The sequence below is a fragment of the Cupressus sempervirens genome, chromosome 9 (genome assembly GCF_028749045.1).
Source record: "Cupressus sempervirens isolate cs-2001-9-10 chromosome 9, ASM2874904v1, whole genome shotgun sequence".
Classification (NCBI taxonomy): domain Eukaryota; kingdom Viridiplantae; phylum Streptophyta; class Pinopsida; order Cupressales; family Cupressaceae; genus Cupressus; species Cupressus sempervirens.
Window position 1 is genome coordinate 552,670,938 of NC_143126.1, and position 20,923 is coordinate 552,691,860.

General features: G+C 34.4%; 1 protein-coding gene across 1 annotated transcript; it reads left to right on the forward strand.

Annotated features, from left to right (window-relative positions):
• Positions 1-17,338: 17,338 nt before the first annotated feature.
• LOC149539841 (uncharacterized) lies at positions 17,339-20,667 on the forward strand. Its single transcript, XM_089802628.1, has 6 exons — positions 17,339-17,604; positions 17,800-18,121; positions 18,790-18,842; positions 19,096-19,162; positions 19,891-19,992; positions 20,143-20,667. Exons 1-6 carry the CDS (start codon positions 17,339-17,341, stop codon positions 20,665-20,667), a joined length of 1,335 nt encoding a protein of 444 aa, XP_089658754.1.
• Positions 20,668-20,923: the final 256 nt, after the last annotated feature.

Here is a 20,923-nt window from a genome sequence, read left to right on the forward strand (position 1 = left end):
TGAGTATTCATGGACTTGGACCTTCCAACTTTAGTAGCCAAGAAGTATGATCCAATTACTAGGTTAGTGAGGGGGGTAAATGGAGAATGTCTATTAAAGATGACACCCGAGGAGATTCAAGAAATATTTATGATGGAGCCTATCCCACAATATCATGAGGCTATTGATTTTCAAGAGTTAGAGAAAAGATACCAAACCCAAAAGATGCAAGTTAGGCAAGGAGCCCTGAAAGGACATTTGGCAGCTATTGGAAACACACTAATGGTTACAACTTTGACCCCAAAACCTTTTAAGGAAGAATTTCTCAATTCTCATACCCTAGATATCTATGTCTTTATATAGGATTTTTGGTGAAGATGAACATGATTTTATGAGTATCAATTTTATGTATATGATGGTGCAAATTTCTTGTTTTGGAGTTGGTATCATTTTTTATTTTTCCTCTTTTCTAGCTGAGGAAATTATTGTTCGATTGATTGGAATTGCAAAGGGAAAGATATAGAGTGTTAGTGAATATATTTTTCCTTTAGAAAGAAATGTAAATGATGACTCAATATGCCTAGGAAGAAGAACAAAATATACTAACAATTGGATGAGTTGTCATTGATTGATAACTCTCCTTTGAATTAAGAGGTATAGCTCCCTAATTGAAATATTTTCAATGAATTAAACATTCTAATATACCTTTAACCTAAAGGCACTAAGGCATACTAACACTCTCCTATAACTATGGAACAAGATAACCATAAGATCATCTATTCCACCCTCTGCACTACAAAAGAAACAAGGAGGTAAACATAATATTTTCTCTATAAAATTCAAATTTATCAGCTGACTAATTTATAAATATACTCATACTTGACATGATATCAAAGTTCTATATTCAAGAATGAGAAAGAAACAATTACATGGTTGGTTTCAATTAAAAAACCAAATGTTCAGACCACAACATCCAACACACAAATATTTCCTTTATTTCAAGAAAACATGGAAAAACAACTATAAAATCATCATGTCCCTACTCATGCAATCAATTTGGTAGAAGAATAAAAATATAAAATAAAACCTATTATCTTTCCACTGTTACAATCAATACTTATGAAAATGTGTTCTCCTTCCTTTCTACAGTCTCAAGACTATTGGATCTAAAAAAGAAGAACCCCTTACATTTCTTGCTCCTTACAAACTATAGCCCTCTTATAGAAAAATCTCATTTAGTTTCTTTTGTAATAGAATCTTGGAAGAAAGAATTACTAATCAAAATAATATTTAATCTTTATTCACAACCATGTCTTCTTTTCCAATATTCTACTTGGTAGGAAATAGGTTCCAATTTCTTATTTTACTGGGTGTAATAAGGAAAACATCTTCTTTTTCTCATTACATGTTGACACACAGGTATTGTATATGTTCCCACTTTTTATGTCGATTCCTTTTACTTTTTATACCTATCATAACCATAGGTTAAAATTTGTCCTAAATTGACATGTCACTTTGGATTGACAAGTGACAGATATTAGTGGGAAATTAGGTTGAGTAACTTCTTTTCAAGGTTTATATAGATACCTCATGGATTTAGTCATTCCTCCATGTTGAGATTCATGCCTTCATCGTGGTTGTGAATTGATCATACCAAAGATGAAATGGATGCCTTCCAACTAGCCTCTTGGTGCTATCATTCCTAATTTTGACACCTTCTATCTTTTATATCTGGTTTATTATTTGACCATCATCTTATTTAATGCTTTATAGATGTTCCTCATGTGGGCCTTTAATTAATCCATCTAAATGTAGAAAGAAGGATCTTGGACCATCTCAAGATGAAATTCCTTGACATTGTTTACTTTTATGCCAGGGAAAAAGTCTTTGAATCTTACATGCCTTCACTGTGGTTGTGAATTGATCATCATCTCAAATAGAGCAACAGGCATTGGTGGTTTGACTACCATGCATGAAAACATAGACTCCCACACTTGACTAGTCATGCCTTTTGGAAATATTTTCAATTTTATGTATCTTGTTGGGCATGAATGTAGTTATTTCCATGATGTCTCTTGTGTGACTTTCCCATGTGAGTACTTTTTTTTGAATCATATACATGTTTATCGAGTTAATGGTGTATAAACTTTCGTAGGGAACTTGATACCTCAAGGCAACCCAATTCAAATCTAATTGCTTTAAAATCCCTTATAGATTGACATTTGATCAAATGTTTTGCATTTTGTGTCTCTATTGTATATAGTTTTTCAACACACATAATCATGTTCTTGTTTTTTTCTTCACAATGATACAATGGTCCAATCAAAAGAGAGGTTGACTGGTCTCAAATACAATGTTGTGAACCTCGTGTTGTCACTCTCTATGATTTACACAATAGATTTATATGGTTTGACAAATCCATATTATGATTCATCTTATCTTCTTTTCATGTGTGGGTTGATGCATTCATTCCTTATATATTATAGTGATATATTTTTTTCCCAATCCTATCATATGTAGTTGACATAGCTATGCATTCTATCAAATAGTTTACTTTCACTACCTATGCTTCCACTTTTTGATACTATATCATTTTAGGCCTTCAAAAATCCTCATTCATATGTCCTCAGTGTTTTTCGATTTTCCCTCACATGCGTTTGTTGGCCTTTGCTCAAACTTTTTATTGTCACTCTCTATCTTTATGGGACCCAAGTGGAATTCCATTATTGGAGGATGGTAAATGGTGTTTTTGTGGTTTAGAGATAGGAACCTACGATATTATAAATAATGAAGTCATGACATCAAGCCACATCACCCCTACATACTAGGAGAGTATCCTTGAGTTTTCCTTTCTCATTTTTAACACTTGGACATATAATGTGAATGTCGAGCTACTAGAATCATTCCCTAAAATGGTTTCTCCTCATAAGAGATATCATGTCTTCCATTCACATGGAGTTATAATTTAATTATTTTTATGATAACCTTTGAAAAATAGTTATGTTTCCTGACTATCAAGATTACTAAAATGTATAAACTCACTAATTCTTAAGCGTCAGGGCTTATGCACTTTGGAATAGTAGTCATGCCATTGAACCTTGAACCATAGCCTTCTAAACCAAGCCTCTACTTGGAAACTTGGAGCATCAAACTAAAATTGAACTTTAGATCTAAAATTTAAGTGAAGCATATTCAAAGCTTGAAATTTGATTCTGAGAATATGGATTTGAATTCAACACCTTGATCTACATATCTAAACTGGTCGCTCTTATTCTTCAACCTAAACTTGAAGTTGAACCTTGAATTAAACTTTGATGTTCAAGTTCAACCTCAAAATAACTTTAGAACACTACCTTCTTCACAAGTCAAAGTCTACAAAATCATCATTTGTAATAAAAATAAACCAAAACGCTAGGATGACTTTGTTGGAAATTTTATTGAAAAGATCATTATTGAGGAAAGAAGATTGTTTGCAAAGAGGGAGATTGTTGATAAATAATTTTTTCAATCATTGTTTTTTCTCTAATGTCAAACCTACTATTTGCTGGACTGACAATTGCTTATAAGACCCAAGTACTATCACTTAGTTGATTGATGAAGAGGATTTAATTAACAACATGTAACAAAAGCACCTAAGGGAAAGGTTGAGTTATGTTTTTGTAATGAAGTACAAGGATTAGTTAAGACAATGGTAAAATGATGTATTGATAATACACTTGAAGATATAGAGGTCGGCTACACCTAGAAACTCTGGAAGAATAAGTTGTAACAAGGCTATCTGCAAATCTCGACTAAGTTCATTATTAGGTGGCAAGCAAGCTAGTTCATGCCGAAAAAATTTTCAATTAGTGCCAAGAAAATGCAAAATCTAGTGTGTGTCAAGTGATATAGAAGGAGATGAGAAAGTTTAGGTGCCAAGAAAAGTAATAGATGATGAGCATTAGTAAAATGTAGTTGATGCCAAGTGAATCCATAGTAGGTGTTGAGTATTAGTAAAATATAGTTGGTGTCGAGTAACATAGTATGTGTCAAGCACCAAAATTACAATAGTGCTAAGCTATTGCATTATTTGAAAAGTAAAAGATTTGCTAGATCTGAGCTGACAAGTTTGTTACCTTGAATTTTGTGAACCAAATGGAGCATAAGGATGATGATCTGGTGGCACAAAATTTTAGATAAACCATTTTTGGGCAAATTTAGGAGGATTCTTCATGATGTTTCTAGAAGGAAACAAGATATGGGGTAGATTCATTTAATCCTACCTAATCTATTCAAACTAAAAGAAAGAGCGGGAATATTTGAGTGGGAAAAGTATTCTAGACTTCTATTTAAGGAATCATAGGTCAAGAAGCAAGAGTTTCTGGTTGAAGTGGTTAAAGGGTGTCAAGGAGAAGGCATTTAGAAGTAAGAATACATCATAGAGACTCTACTTTGATAAGTGGCCATATAGGAGATTGCACTAGTACATCAAGCATGAAGACTCAAGGAGATGAAGCTTGAAAGGAGGACAAGCTGTCAAAGCTATAAAGACTGAAAGCCAAGAAAATTTGAGAGCTAAATTGAGATCTAAAATCTGCAAGTTAAGTTGTGAGTTGTATCAGATCAAAAGTCCTTGTTGTTACTCTCTAACAATAGTATCAGTTCAGGTAAAATCCTATCGACTTACGTTGGTTTAATAGCCATTTATAAATCCTTTGACAAGGTGGCATTCCAAGTCAATGTTCTAAAGTCCTCTAACTAGGCCCACTTCTAACAGGGTGGTTAAATCCTTTTAACTAGGTCACATTTAATAGTGTGTTGTAGCCTTTAATAGGGCAAGCCTTTCACAGGGCATCACTTCAAAAGAGTTAGAATTGAGTAGCATGTTACTAGTTGTTTTTCCCAAATTGGGTTTCTACATAAATCATTGTGCTATGTGTTGATTCTTCATGTGTTATTTTTGGATGTTAAATTTTAGTAACTTGCTAAGTAGGAAAGTTTAAGCTTGGATGCATGAACAATTTAATGGGCTCACTTTACTTGGTGAAAAAGCTTTATTAGGACATTTGGACCTTGAATAACTAATTCACCCCCCCTCCACCCTCTTAGTGATTCTAAAGAATTTCTAATAGATTTAGAGATTATTTTTGTGGGGCCAATTTTCAAAGTTTAAAAAGTGTGTGCTAAAAGCATGCTTACAGAGCTTCGGTTGGGACTCAATCTTAATGCATATTTTTATTTTTAAAGGAGCCAATTATTTTGAAAAAGAAATACAATTAACAAGGAGCATGAAGAAGAGCCTCTACCTTTGTAGTTTTGTAGTGCAAACATATCTTAGGATGTGAATCTAGCTAGTTTTATTAGGTTTGATAGGTATTTTACATCAAGACTAAGGATACCTTTGTATAGGGATAACCCAAGAATTCCCAAATTGCTCTTATATCTTATCAAACCCATGGACTCCTTAACTGAATTAAAATTTTCCCATTATTGGGCATGCATTATCCCATATCAAGTGTCCATTATGTTAAGAGTGTATGGATTTCAAGGAACTCCACATGTGTTACCATACCAAGTACCTATGAAGGCTGGTTTAGCTAAGATATTATGGCAGATAGGTGGTTTAGAAAAATTAGAATAATAGGCAGATCAAGAAGCTCTATTTTTCCCACATGCACTATTACTCAATAATTTGTGATCACAAAAGGTGGTTGAATTTTCTTGTATAAATTTTTTGACCCTTATAAGAATGCCACTTCCCATGCAAGGTTTGTTAATAATGAGGGATTTTTTAGATGTCTAGGAAGAGAGAGAAAAGAAAAACCCTATGAACATGTTTTCTATTACCCTGAAGATGTCATAAGGAATGAGTTTTCCTTACAAGAACAAGAAGTGAAAGAAGGAAAATAGAGAGTTTATTCTAGAGTTTTGGAATTTGTGAATTGTTTTGAGAAATATTATAGCCCATTAGCAGATGCTAAACTAATTGTTGATAAAGTAAACAAGCTAATGACCTTCTTTGCAGAGATAATAGATAACTTGCCCTGATAAATCAAAAGAGGTCATGAGAATGCTATCTTTAACTCTAGTTGTAGGTCTAGGGAAATATGTTGTTTAGAAGAGGTATGGTTATAGTTTAATCAAGATAGTCGATCACAATGGTAAGAAAGGGAAAGAGAAAAATGAGGCAGATGTGCTTATTTCACCATCCCACAAGAGATATCAGGATGAGATAAACCCATTTCAACAAGCATTTAAGAGGAAGAAAATTGAAGAAGATTCAATAAAATAAGGTCTAGTTTATAGATCATATCAGTCACCCCTTCACTTGTGAGATAAATAACTCACAATTGAGAAAATCAAACAACTCATGAATCTGGGTGGTATCTTTATTACTTTAGCTGAATTAAATGAAGGAACATTAAAAGCACCTCTTGTACTCAACTTGGAGCTAACTTTAGATGATTTTAAGGGGAAAGAGTTAGATCTTGTGATTGAAAAAGCTAGTCACAAGTTTCTATCAGATGAAAATTTCATCAAATCAAGACCTTTCTATCAATTTGCATGGAGAACAAATATTGAAAATTTTAAGGAGAGATATCATTAAAAAAAATAGAGAAAGCAAGTAAAGAAGACTATGTCATATAAGATGAGATAAAGGATGAAATGATGGAGGGATTTAATAGAATAACTCGAGAGGAAGGAAGAAGAATGATCAGAAGATATGGAGTGCAACTCCTTTCCAATTGGGATATTGATGATGCTATGGTTTTTGATACTATAAAAAAGGGAATGAATATTGAAAAATAAACCCAAAGAGCATTAGGAGGTAGGAGGTGTAGAATATATTGAAGATCATGTTGCCCTAGTAATTTACTCATTACAAAAAGGGAATAGGTCCTGCTCCTCTAAACCTAGTGATTTAGATGTAATTGGAAATTTGATTGTAAAGAGAGTAGAAGATACTCCAAGTGATGAGGCTACTAAGATGAATGTTGGAATTGTGATCTTGCACAAGCTATTACAAGGAAAGAAAATAAATTTGTGCAAGAACTACATGTGAAATATGAACAAGTTAGCCTATAATGAAGAAGTCAAAAAGAGGCTAAGACTTGAAAATAAACTTTCTCAATATAAATGGCAACAAGTTAAAATATCAGAAGTGGGGGAGTCATCCCAAAGAATGATTGCATCTTCACTTACTCCTCCACCACCAACTAGCCCCATAGTTGAAATTCCTAGCACTCGAGTAAATCAAGAAGATACTACTAAGGAGGATATGGAAGAAGAGAAAGCTCAGCTCAAGGAAGTGTAGTTAGAAACATGGTAGAGATATGAGCATAAAATAAGGGAGACAATGTTGTATTTTGTTTATGATATTAATACTAGAAGATTATATCACATGGTGACCCAATTTCTTTCTATTACTAAAGCTCCCAATAATGATGATAATAAGTTAAGAGAAATCCTAAATAAATGGGTAGCAAGAGAGGAGACAATGCCTGAGATATGTTTTGATATAGTTGATAAAGAGAGTAATGACTAGTGTGCTAAGAAAGCATATGATCAAGTGATTGGCTTATTAGAATTTGATATAAATAAGGAGTTACTACAAAGATAGATTGAGCCATAAATTTCTAGATGTGAAAACAAAAGGTTAACTTTCTTTCCTTCAATGTTTATAAAGGATCATGAGACAAAGACATTAACTGACTAGAATGATGACATTTTAGCCATGTTGAATAATAAAGTAAGCAAGATAGTAATTAATGAAGAAAATTCTTTATTTATAGATGTTGTATTAGACTTGACAGAGGCTAGAAGATTTTGTAAACTTTTTATCTGCAAGGAAAAACACCTTAAAAATGAACAAAGAGATATTGCTAGCAAAGAGAAACAAATCCTTAGTTATGACTGGCTTGATGATTTAGTATATGGAAAATGGGTGGGTAGATATGTATCAACATTAGAATCATCACAGATGTCAATAGATGATAAACTACAAGATAAATCAATGGTTACTGAAGAACTAGAGTTTGTTGAAAAAGTTGTCCAAACAACTGATGAGAAACTAGGGGAAGTGACTTTACAACCATCTCATGAAATTGAAGCCAAGATACTAGAGGTGGGAAAGGAAAAAGATAATCACTTACCTATTGCATTTACTAAAGAGTCAACTCAAAGTGTTTTTAATTCATGTGAGAAGAGAAATCATTAAATGAAAAGTTCATGCAGCGATACTTCAAACGTGCCAAGCTTGATGTGAGGTGATGTGTCATCGTGCTTATTAATTATCCAGTACTTCCGCATGTAAACCTCTCCTTTAATAAAACCCATCAACAGCTTTGTAAATTACTTTGCAAAAAGCTGATTTTGAAGAGAAGGAGGTGTTAAGGAAGATAGAAGAAGTTAGTTGGTTTTCAGCGGAAAGCAGGTGAGAGTTTAGAAATCTTTGTTTTGTTCTGCAAATCTGTTATTTTCAAAAGATTGTCTGCCAGAGGTTTTTCTTGTTTTGTTGAGAATGAAGTTAGTCTTGCACTTTTTCAGCAATGCTTCTAGCCTTGAATGTAAGAGACCGGTGATCTGTGATACAAACTTAGAAGGGGTAAATGTAGAGAAGCTACAAATGAATATTCTTGAGACTACTAAGGAGATTAAGGGATGCATGGAAGTGTTAACAAGTGGGTTAATTGAAGCCGTTGCCTTTCCTCCTGCTTTTGTAAATCTTGAGCTTCTGTAGCTATGCATTGACCATTATGATGTAAGGAGTAGAAGAATAGTAAGTGAAAATGGAAACACCATACTTTCCATCTCAAGGGTGTTTTACAATTAATAGCAAATACCTTTTCCGCATTCTCACCCACTCAGGTTTTAGCTGAATACCAAGAAACCCCTAGTGTATTCTGAAACACCCTTGCCAGGAAATGGACTGAAGTTAACTATGGAGGTGGGTCTAGGCTGCCCAAGGTCATTACTAAGGATCACATGAAACCCCATATACATGACCTGGTTGTATTTTTGCACAGAGTAAAGGTTTAGCTGATGTATATTTGTTTGAAGAGTGGATGTATAGGTACATTGAGATTATCTTAAAGGGCAAGCAATGGATGGATTGGGTAAAGATCATTGTCAATTCCTTGAGGAATCAACTCAAATGTGTCAAAGAATCTCGCGAGGATTTCTATATGGCCTCGTATTTAACCTATTGTATTACTTGTACATGTGATCTCACTACCCTTCCACATGGGCTATGGAATGAAGAGATAACTGTCTTCCAATATTGTCCTTTGTTGCAGAAAGATAGAGTTTTAGAGGATTTTTGTAAGGTGCATGATGTATTGTATGGAAGTGTTTATTTGACTCTGAAAGGTGTTCAAATGTCGCGACTTTCTTCTGAATCACAGGGGCTAGTTCAATAGTATGGGAGTCACTTCATTCAATTTCCTAGGTTCACATATTTGAGAGTTGGAGGGTTTGAAGATGAACCTGTGAAGTTACCTCGATATGCCCTAGATTGTTTCATTTTAGCCGAGTTATGCAGACAGCTTTTCTCTGTCATCAAAGATAATCTTCCTCAGGAGAATTGGGAAATAGCTTTCCCTATCAAATTGGGCTCCTTAGTCTATACTAATATGAATAATGCTTCCATCATTAGAAATAATTTGCTAGGATTCAATATTGGTTTCTATCATAGTAGGAGAAACTTTGATAGTAAGGGATATGCAGCTCAAACCCTTGGCCTTGAAATCAACCCTTCAGCTACTCCTCATCTAGAAGATCTATGGAGAGATTGTGGAAATGAAGAAGAAGTCTTGAATAAAGACCATTCTAGATTAACCTTACAACAAATCAGTTCTTTCAGATTGAAGTTCAAAACACAAGGAATTATTGAAGACGGTTCATACCTAATTGAACCCGATTGGGAGGAGTCAAATGAGGCAAAGTTCCCAGTAGTAGACTGGAGCAAAGAGGAAGAAGATGATATTAATTTGAGGGTTAGATCTATATTAACTTATACAGATGATTGGGTACAGAGGAAAAGAAGAGGAAATATCAATGAGTCTTCTCCTATAGTGATTTCTTCTCCAGGGCCACTTAAATCTGACATTCCATTTTCTCATATTGCAGGTGACACACTGATTCTAGATAAGAAAGTGAGATCCCCTCCCCATTCGCAAGCTATGGCTCCTAGGATGAGATCCTAGTCCAAGTCCAAAGCCTCGAAGTGACCTAGTGTTTAGAAGCATAAAATGACATCTCAGGGGCAAGATTCGGATGATAAATTTGTTTCCCCTGATGGGGCAGATGGCGAGGTTCAATTCATTGAAGCCCCGAAAGTATATCAACCCAAGTTCTTAACTCCAACTAGAGACACTTAGGTGATGTCGACTACTCTTACTATTCCTTCATGGTTGTCAAATTCAATCAACAAGAAGCGAAGTCTACAGCCAGTATCCACACCGGTAAAGGACATAGTCACTAGATACGCGGCCAGAGGTTCTAAAATAAACAAAGTGAAAATGGATGCTTGTCTCACCAAAGACCTAGTAACAAGAAAAATCATAGCAGAGGTGGCCACTTATAAACAAAAGAAAGAGTCTAGGGAGATTAATGATGAAGGGTTCAAAGTTACTTCTTTTGAACTAGGTACTATTAATAGGAATACTGGCAATAATTTCTTTAAGTTTTCTGCTGACCACATGCTCACACAATCAGAGAAAGATTCCAAAGAAAAGAAAGAATTGAAAGCAATGGTGGTGACAATGGTTGCATACATTGATTCACTGATCAACCTAGGGGTTGCTCCCATAATCCAAATACTACAGCCTTTCGACCCAAACTTTGTTGAGAGCCAGTAGCTGATGAAACAGATGTAGAGGGGAAAACTACTAACTGATGCCATGGTATAGAGTAAATTTGATAAATTATTTAAACGGACAATCTGGTCACTAACAAATTTTTGGTGACTCTGCTGGGGAGAGTCCCTTTTGAAAGAACCTTAACCCTTAGATGTAATGTATAACAATGGTTCTTCCACATAATGAGGTCTTCCCTATACTACAACCTAACCTTCAATTTGAAGATACTCAAGAAGACATAATATCAGACATAGTTGCAACCGCTTGGCGAGTGCGTAGGAGTGGTCAACAATATCAACAAGTATTAGCGATTCTTGAAAGAGAAGAAGAAAGAGCTGAGTTGTTGAGAGGAGTGCCGAAATTTCAAGCGGTGGTCGTTGTGGATAGATTGGCCCAGGCACCTGTAAGGCCTTGAACTTATAAGTAAGCTAGAACTGGCTACTCGTAGATACACAAGACGGGAAAGAGAAAAAGGAATTCTCGATGAAAACTTTGAGCCATTGAAGAACCTAAAATTCTTGCCAGACTTTAGTGATCCTAAAAAGAAGCAGATCAGATCTCAAAGCAAGCCTAGCTCACTACCCAAACCATCTCCTTTCTCACCTTTAGTACAGTCTTTGCTTCCATTGAATACTCTTGTTCCAGCCTACATATCAATCCAACCCTTGCAAGTTATACCACCTAACATGGCTACTAATCAACCTTGGGGGCAGAACATAGATCCATTAAATTTGGGTGTGAATCCTGCAGCACTTCCTAAAGGAGCTATTGAGTTTTTACCAAAGTTTAGTGGAGATGGCAAGGTTTCAACAGATGATCATTTGAGTGCTTTTCATTCTGCTTGTGCTGTTATAAGTGTCCCCACGCAGGAAGTTTGTAATGTCCCATTTCAGGACATCTGTAGGTTTTTCTCTTATTTGAATCCATTCTATAATATTTTATATATATCCTCCTCTTTAACTTTGGTATTCTTATATATATCTAGTATTTTAGAGGAACGTGTATTTTCATTAAATTTAATAAGGTAGTTATATTATATATTGTTATATTGATTATATATAATTATATTTTATATATTAATGATATATTAATATTAATTATATATGATTATATGAATCATTAAATATTATTTTAATATATAACAAGATTAATATCATATACTATTGCCATACATATATGTATTAATTATCTATGAAATATTCATATATCTAACAATATTTATATATATATATGTATAATTAATATTTATAATCATATAATATATAACAAATTATATTTGTATCTTAGTATAATAATATTTTACATAAATTATCGATTATTAATATTATACTATGTATAATTAATTTATATACTAAAATGGGGATATCACAGCCATCCCCTCTTGAATTTGCTTGTCCTCAAGCAAATCATTCATACGCAAGCTTTGTTGTAGACATAAAACATTCTTGCATTTAAAATACCAAAAAGATTTATGAAATATACATTGAATGAAAACACGAAGCATACACGATGTAGAAAAATCATGAAAATATGAAGTAGACACGATGCAGACAAATGAAGACACGAAGCAAACACGATGCAAACACATAAGACACACATTTTGCATTTCTTTAATTGTGAACTTGCAACCAAAAAAAATCATTAGTACACATTATATATAAATCAATCTCCTCATAGGGTGTTTATAGTCTCATCATTTCCTAAATATGGGAGGAGAAACCATAATAGGGTGCCCTGTTATGCAACTAGTGGGCCTCACCGTTCTCCTTCATTATCGTTACCTTCCTCCGATCATCATTTCCAAGAAGGTGCCTTTGTATGATGTACCCTAAGATGTCCCATCACTGAGGCCTTACCTAGTACCTGTAGGCTTTATTCGGTACCTCGCATGATGTCCCCCAGTCCATTCCACCGCAGGCCTTATCTCAACTTGGAGAATCATGATCTTAAGGTGATTCTATCAACTATTTTCCAATAAGAAGTATTTTAAAGCATAATCTTTGAAATATGAGATAGTTAATCTTATCAATCAATTATAGGAGGAGAAACCATAATGGGGTGCCCTGTTACCCAATCAGTGGGCCTCACCGTTCTCCCTCATTATTGTTAACTCTCTTCGACCATCATCTCCAAGATAGCGCCCTTGTATGATGTACCCTGAGATATCCCATCACCGAGGCCTTACTTGGTACCCATAGGCTTTATCCGGTACCCCGAGTGATGTTACCCAGTCCATTCCACCGCAGGCCTTACCTTATCTTAGAAGATGATGACCTTTTTAACAACATTCTTTGAATATTATCAACTTAAAAATCAATGTCATTTCCTTATTTGATTAGAATTATTGATATTAAAAATTTAAACTATTCAATATTCATCAAAATATCCAAATGTCTAAATAATAACAAGAACAATAACAATTATTTCATAATATATGAAAAAAACATATAATTTACCTCATTACTTCTTCTTTTTTACCTTGTTTTCTCATGTTGACTTTGTCCTTATCAATGTGAAGTGGTCTTCAAGAGACATCAACAATGTATCTCTCTCCTTTGTTTTATGTATTACCATATGGTGATCCATTTTCAAACAGCGATATAGGCAAAATGATAAAACTGGTGATTCTTTTTTCTTTACATATAAATGTCTGATGAATGTGGTTTAGCTTCTAGCACCTCAAAAATTGTAGTATCCATTCCTCAACTATCTTTAAAATAATTAAGTATATGACTTGGTAATATACTCATCTCCACTCGTCCATGCATGTGAGGATAGTTATTTTGAATTGAAGTCATTTGTATTTGTCATCAATGACCAATGTCATAGTTTTGTTGTCATTGTATTCATATATATAAGAATTAGTTTGAATTCTTCTAGTTATTTTGTCCTTGAGAATTTGTCGACTAAAGGTGCATTTTCATCTATTCTTCATTTCAATCATTTCTGATTCTATGGAAATGAACGATTAATAGCTGACAAACTCACCCTTGCGTCAGTGCATTCACATCTAATGTTAACATTTGTCATCATTTGCTCAGATTTTAGCTTCTATTTCTCATTTTTTATTGTTTGTCTCTTTATATAAGAGGTGTTCTTTCTTCTTGATATTAATAGTTATTGTATGTGAAAGCTTGTCCTTAATTCATGGTATCACCTCCATTCATTGTGTAATATCATTGATTGTGGTGACCATGTCTCTATCAATATCATGACGAATTCCTAGGTTATTGTGTGATTAGCATATCCCATTATAATTTTTCAATATGATCATTCTTTACATCCCATATACGAAGGTAATTTTAGTCTTCAAATGTGAGCATGGATTGGGCATCTCATCCTGGTCAATTCTAGTCTTCTTCTTAATCTACTAATACTCAGCTTCCCTCCTAAGACAGATGTCCCCATTTTATCGTAAATGGATTGTATCAATATCGATGATGATCCTCCCTTATATGTGCGATGCTATTCCTTTACTAACTATAACATCTATCTACCGATGGACTTCTGTACTTGCAGATATTGGCGCCGGGGGTTATCACGTGCATGCTTTGACATTCGGCAATTTCCTTACACACGATACTTGCTCTGTCTATAACAAGGATGTGTTCCTACTCAAGAAAGTTGGATGGTTAGTGTTGGTTGCTCTACGTATCTATGCTTTCTATATGCACTTACTCCCTTTTGAGTTCTTCATTCTTGAATACCTTTATCTGCATGCTCAGTATATATGTTTTTATCACACTGAGTTGGATGTCTAACATTGTCTATTGGTGTTCTTCTGATTCAAAATTGTCCTTTCTCTAATTGTAATGTTCCTCCAATACTCTGCCCTTGGTAAAATATCAGATGCTCCCATGGCTACTGTAACCTGATAATTATTCCTTTATCTACATATGATAACCTCTCTTAATTCTCTTATGATGATAGCAATTTTAGGGGTTCAATATCTTAGACGACTGTGCATTAAAAATATTTTGTTCTTTGCTTCGATGCCTTCTATTCTCAATATTCCATATATTATTGGAATCCACCAAAGGTAATAATATTGGTTTTATTCTATTCTTCATGGATGTCTTATGCCAACGTGTATTTAGCAGAGTCCGTGACTAAATGGTCACAGCTTTTCAATCATTTTCGCATGGTAGATCCAATCATGTTTAACAGTAACTGACCAATCTGCAGAATCAATAAATTTAATTTTTAATTTCTTCACCACTGATTTTTTTGTATTATCATTCACAATATGGTAGGAATTAGGGCTCTGATACCACTTGTAATGTCCCGTTTCAGGACATCTGTAGGTTTTTCTCTTATTTGAATCCATTCTATAATATTTTATATATATCCTCCTCTTTAACTTTGGTATTCTTATATATATCTAGTATTTCAGAGGAATGTGTCTTTTCATTAAATTTAATAAGGTAGTTATATTATATATTGTTATATTGATTATATATGATTATATAAATCATTAAATATTATTTTAATATATAACAAGATTAATGTCATATATTGTTGCCATACATATATGTATTAATTATCTATGACATATTCATATATCTAACAAAATATATGTGTGTGTGTGTGTGTGTGTGTGTGTGTGTGTGTGTGTGTGTATGTATATGTATAATTAATATTTATAATCATATAATATATAACAAATTATATCTTTATCTTGGTATAATAATATTTTACATAAATTATCGATTATTAATATTATACTATGTATAATTAATTTATATACTAAAATGGGGATATCAAAAAGTTGTTGTAAGATTATTTGTGCAGACCTTGATTGATGTCGTTGTTGACTGGTTCAATCATTTGCCTCATCATTCCATTACTAGCTAGGATGATATGAAAAATACCTTTGAAAGTAGATTCAAAACCCCTAAAAATGAATGTTCTTTATTCTCTCAACTCAGTCAAATGAAGAAAGATATGCATGAACCCATGAGAGAGTTTCTCGCTAAATTTAATAGATTGGTCCAAAGAATTCCTACAACATCTAGGCCCAGTGCAGAAAATCAAAAATCATTCTTTATTAATGTTGTCCCAGGGGATATAAGTTTTCATCTCACTAAAGATGCTTGTGTTGATTTAGATGCCACTCAGAGGTTGGCTATTCAATTGGAAGATGCATTCATCAATGTTGGTAAGTGGAAAAGAGATGTACATACCTCGGGACTACTTCATCTTCTACTCCCACAGACCCAGTTTTGCAGAAGTTGATGAATTATATATCAATGATGAAGAGACAGCAAAACAAAATCCATAACTTGTATCAGGCCCCTTACTAGGACATTCATAGATGGCAACAACCTCAAAATTTTGGTAAAATAGCCCTATTAACTGCTCCTCAAAAAAGATTACAAATTGAAGAAGCTCCTAAGGAAACAATGTGTTCTTTTCATATGACTTCAGACCATGATGAACAAGAATGTCCTGATTGCCTAAATTGTATTCAACTAACAAAAAATGCTATTGTAGCAAAGCAAATGATCAAAAATGAAAATGTAGGAAGGGGAGAGTCTGGTACTTATTTCCTTGAATATGAGTCTGATTTAGAAAGAGGGGGTGATGTTTATACAACACTTCAAGACCCTGCTTGTACAATAATGACTAGAGGCCAACAGAATCAGAAACCCTACCCAAGAACTACCCCAAATGTATCAAATTCTAAAGGTAAAGAACATATACATGCTGATACAACAAAAACTATAGAACCCAAGATCTTTCCCAAGACAGAAACAAAAGCTAGTACCTCAACTTTTGATATTGTTGAATTTTGCAAAACTTCTTCCATATCAATTTCTCCAGCTAAATATCTAAAACTTAATCCAAAGGAATTGGACAATTTGGTTCAATATGTGAAGGGAGGTTCTACCACTAATGCACATGTTATAGATGAGGTTTCTGAGAATTCAAAAGCTATCGACGAACCCATCTTTGTATCTAAGAGATGCACAAAAAGCACTGAAGCCACTGCTAATTTTGTTCAAAATGAAATAGAGGAGAAAAAGACCAATCCATTTTATATATCATTGTTATTGAACAGTCAGAAGCTTAGTAATTGCATCATTGATTCTAGAGCATCAGATAACATTATGCCCCAACCTGTCGCAAAAGCCCTTGGTTTGGAGCTCACAAAAACCTTTGGATGTTGCTATGTTATGGACGGGAAGCAAGTACCCCTAGTTGGTCAGGTGAAAGATGTGCAAGCTATTCTTTATGCTTGTCCTGAAAAAAGAGTAAAGCTTACTATTCTAGTAGCTGATATCCCAACTAGCTATGGAATGCTGCTTAGCAGAACTTTTTGCAAAGATATGGGTGGGGAAATTAAAATGGATTTGTCAGAAGCATATATTCTTGTGGGAAAGAAGAAAATAAAGCTAGAACCTGAGCCCAAGCATAAATATACTGTAGTACCTTCTGATAACCCCAAAGCACAGATATTGTATGAAGAATGTTAGTTTGGGAATTCTATTATTTTGCCTGAGGAGCCATGTAGAGAAGAGATGGAGCCATGTCGAGAAGAGGTGGTAAGTTCTGAAGAAGCTTTATGGACCCTAGAATTTGATGGAAGTTGTTTCAATTTGGGCTCAGGTGTAGGTGTAGTTCTCATTTCACCTTTTGGGGAAGTTTTTCCTTTCTCTTTAAAACTAGACTTCCACAATACCAATAACATCGCAGAATATGAAGCATTGCTTCTAGGTTTGCAAGAAGCCAAAGCTAAAGGAATAAAGTGGCTAAAAGCGAAGGGTGATGCTGAACTCATTGTGAAGTAGGTGCAAAAGCAATTTTCAATAAAAAATGATAGATTGAGGCATTATAGAAATTTAGTGTGGGATGAAATCGAGTCATTTGAAGCATTTTCTATTGAATTCATTCCTCGTGCTCAAAATACAAAAGCTGACTCTTTAGCTATCTCAGCATCATTATTGCTACCACATCCTGAATTCAAAAATGATACTTATAGGATTGAGATGATTTATAGACCTAGGGTTCTGGACAATGTTAATCATTGGCAGGTTTTTAATGATGATGTGCAATTAAAAGAATTTATAGAATGCGCTGGTGATTTTGCTAAAATCTTCTTTGAAGGATATGAACATTGTGGTAAACCAATTGGGGAAGAATCAATGGAAATAGGGGAAGTGATCCAACTCTCAGGATATAGGATTCCTAAAGGTTTGGTTTCCTTAGAACATCTTTTTGGTAGGAAGGATGATAGCACTCTAAAGAAAGATGTTGGTTCTAATGAAAAGGAGGAAAAACATGACAAGATCAACATTGGAAGTGTAGGAAACCCTAAATTTATTTCTATAGGACGAACTTGTTCTACAAGGGAGAAGGAGAAATTGTCTAAGCTTTTAATTCAATATCAAGACATTTTTGCATGGGGTTACAGTGATTTGAAAATTTTTAGAAATGATGAATTTGTACATCATATACTATTGAAACCAAGGGCTACCACCTTCAGATAGAAGCTTAGGAATTACAACCGCAAAGTTTTAAAAGCTATTTTTAGAGAAGTGGAAAAGATGTTAAACGCTCATATAATTTATCCAATACATCATTCAACATGGGTGGCAAATATCATTCCTATAAGGAAAAAGAATGGAGAAATAAGGATTTGTGTAGATTTTAGGAATTTGAACCAAGCAAGCCTTAAAGATAACTATGCACTTCCTACTATGGACCATATCTTGTAGTCAGTTGTCGGATCTGAAGTAATGTCTATGCTTGATGGCTATTTAGGATATAATCATATCAGTGTCGCATCAGAGGATCAACACAAGATAGCCTTCATTACTCCTTGGGGCACCTTCAATTATAGTTTAATGCCTTTTGGTTTGATTAATGTTGGGGCCACTTTTCAACGGGCTATGAACTCCTCTTTCAAGGACCTACAAGATAGGATAATTGTTATATATCTTGATGATTTGACTATCTATTCTAAAATTAGGAAACATCATTTAAGGGATTTGGAAAAGGTGCTGGGAAGATGCAGACAGCACGGTATATCTTTGAATCCTAAAAAGTTTGTGTTCTTCGTGGAAGAAGGTAAATTGCTTGGGCATATTGTTTCCAAAGAGGGTATAAAAATTGATCCAGAGAGGGTGAGAGAAATAGAGAAGCTGGTTTTGCCTACCAATAGAAGTGATTTGAAATCTTTCTTTGGTTCGATCAATTTCTTGAGAAGTTTTGTACTTGAATTCTCTAAGAAAGTGAGATACATGCTGGATATGATGAGCGAGAAATGTCCTTTCAGATGGCAAGAGGAGGGTAAAAAGGCTTTCAAAGATATCAAAAGAGCCATTGCAAGTGCCCCAATGCTGGTGAGTCCTAACTTTGAAAAAGATTTCATTATTTATTGTTATGCTTCTGAACACTCTCTATCCAGTATTCTAACTCAGTAGAATGACGAAGGAGGTGAGGCCCCAATTTCCTTTATGAGTGTTCCTCTGAAGAAACATGAGTTATATTATACTCCAACAAAAAAACATGCATTCGTTGTAGTAAAGGCATTGAAACAATTTAGGTATTATATACTACATTCTCATTCTGTCATGTATGTACCTGAAATCGCAGTCAAAAGAATTTTAACTCAATAAGAAGTAGGAATGAATAAACGAGCAGTCTGGGTGAATAAAGTTCAAGAATATGATCTGACTATCAAACCTACTTCTCTGGTAAGAGGGCACGATTTTTGCAAATTGATAGCTGAAAGTGAAGACGCATCCCTTGATAAATCTAAGGAAGCCCCTATAGTCTTATTGGTTAGCCTAACAAATTTTTGGTTCTCGGACATTGCATATTTTCTATCATATGGTGAATGTCCACCGAATATGAACCATAAAGAAAGATGGAATTTGAGGTTGAAAGTGGCAAAGTATGTAATTTCAATGATGTTCTATATAAGAGAGGAATTGATGGGACCTTTTTAAGATGTGTGGACACAAAACAGTAGGGAAAATTCTTAAAAGCATATCATTCGGAGGCTTGTGGAGGACACTTTTCGTCCACTATTACTGCTTTTAAAATTCTCAAGAATTGTTTCTACTAGCCGAGCATGTTCAAAGATGCTTATGAATTCGTAAAAAACTGTGAAAAATGTCATCTTTTTAGTGGACACCCTCAATTAACAACATTGCCGCTTAGGCCTGTGGTAACTGATGAACCTATTTGACAATGGGGTATCGATTTTATTGGAACTATAAATCCTCCATCAAGTGCCAGACATAGCTACATTTTAATAGCGGCAAATTATTTCACTAAATGGGTGGAGGCGATACTAACGAAGAAATCTAATTCTCAGGTGGTGTGCAAGTTCTTGATGGAGCAATTTTTTGTTAGATTTGGTGTACCTCAGAAAGTACTTTCGGATAATGCCACTTATTTTTCATCGAAAGAGATATCCCCTTTCTATTATGAGCATGGTGTACCATTCACTCATTCATCAGATTACTTCCCACAGGGGAACAGGAAAGCAGAGTCCAGCAATAAAAATCTAGTAGCCATCATTAAAAAATTGGTGTCTGATAATTCCCAAAATTGGCATAAAAGACTCTATGAAGCATTATGGGTAGACCGGATTACACCAAAAAGAGCTATTGGGATGGCTCCCTTTGAATTAGTTTATGGGATTGGGGCCCAGGTATCTTTACCTTTGGAGTTATCAGCTGCAAAATTGCAATCGGTCATTGAGGATCAATTTTTTAGGAATTCATTGGAAAAAAGAGTCATGTATCTGCACAAATTGGAAAATGAGAGATGCAAACTGGTTGATCATATCACTAAACACCAGATGAAGGTGAAACGTATCTTTGACAGAAGAGCTTGACCAAGAAATTTCCTTAAAAATGATGAAGTACTCCTGTGGGATAAGAGGAAAGAACCAAAAGGGGCAAATGGAAAATTTGAGTCTCTTTGGAAAGGCCCTTTCTTTATTTCAGAAATTTTTAGTCCTAACACTTTCCAATTGAGATATCCAGATGGAACAAATCTTCCTTTTACATATAATGGCCAGGATTTGAAGTTGTTCAAGTTCTAAGTTTTGATGTCCCTTGCCATGTACATAACAATTTTGTCATGTTTAG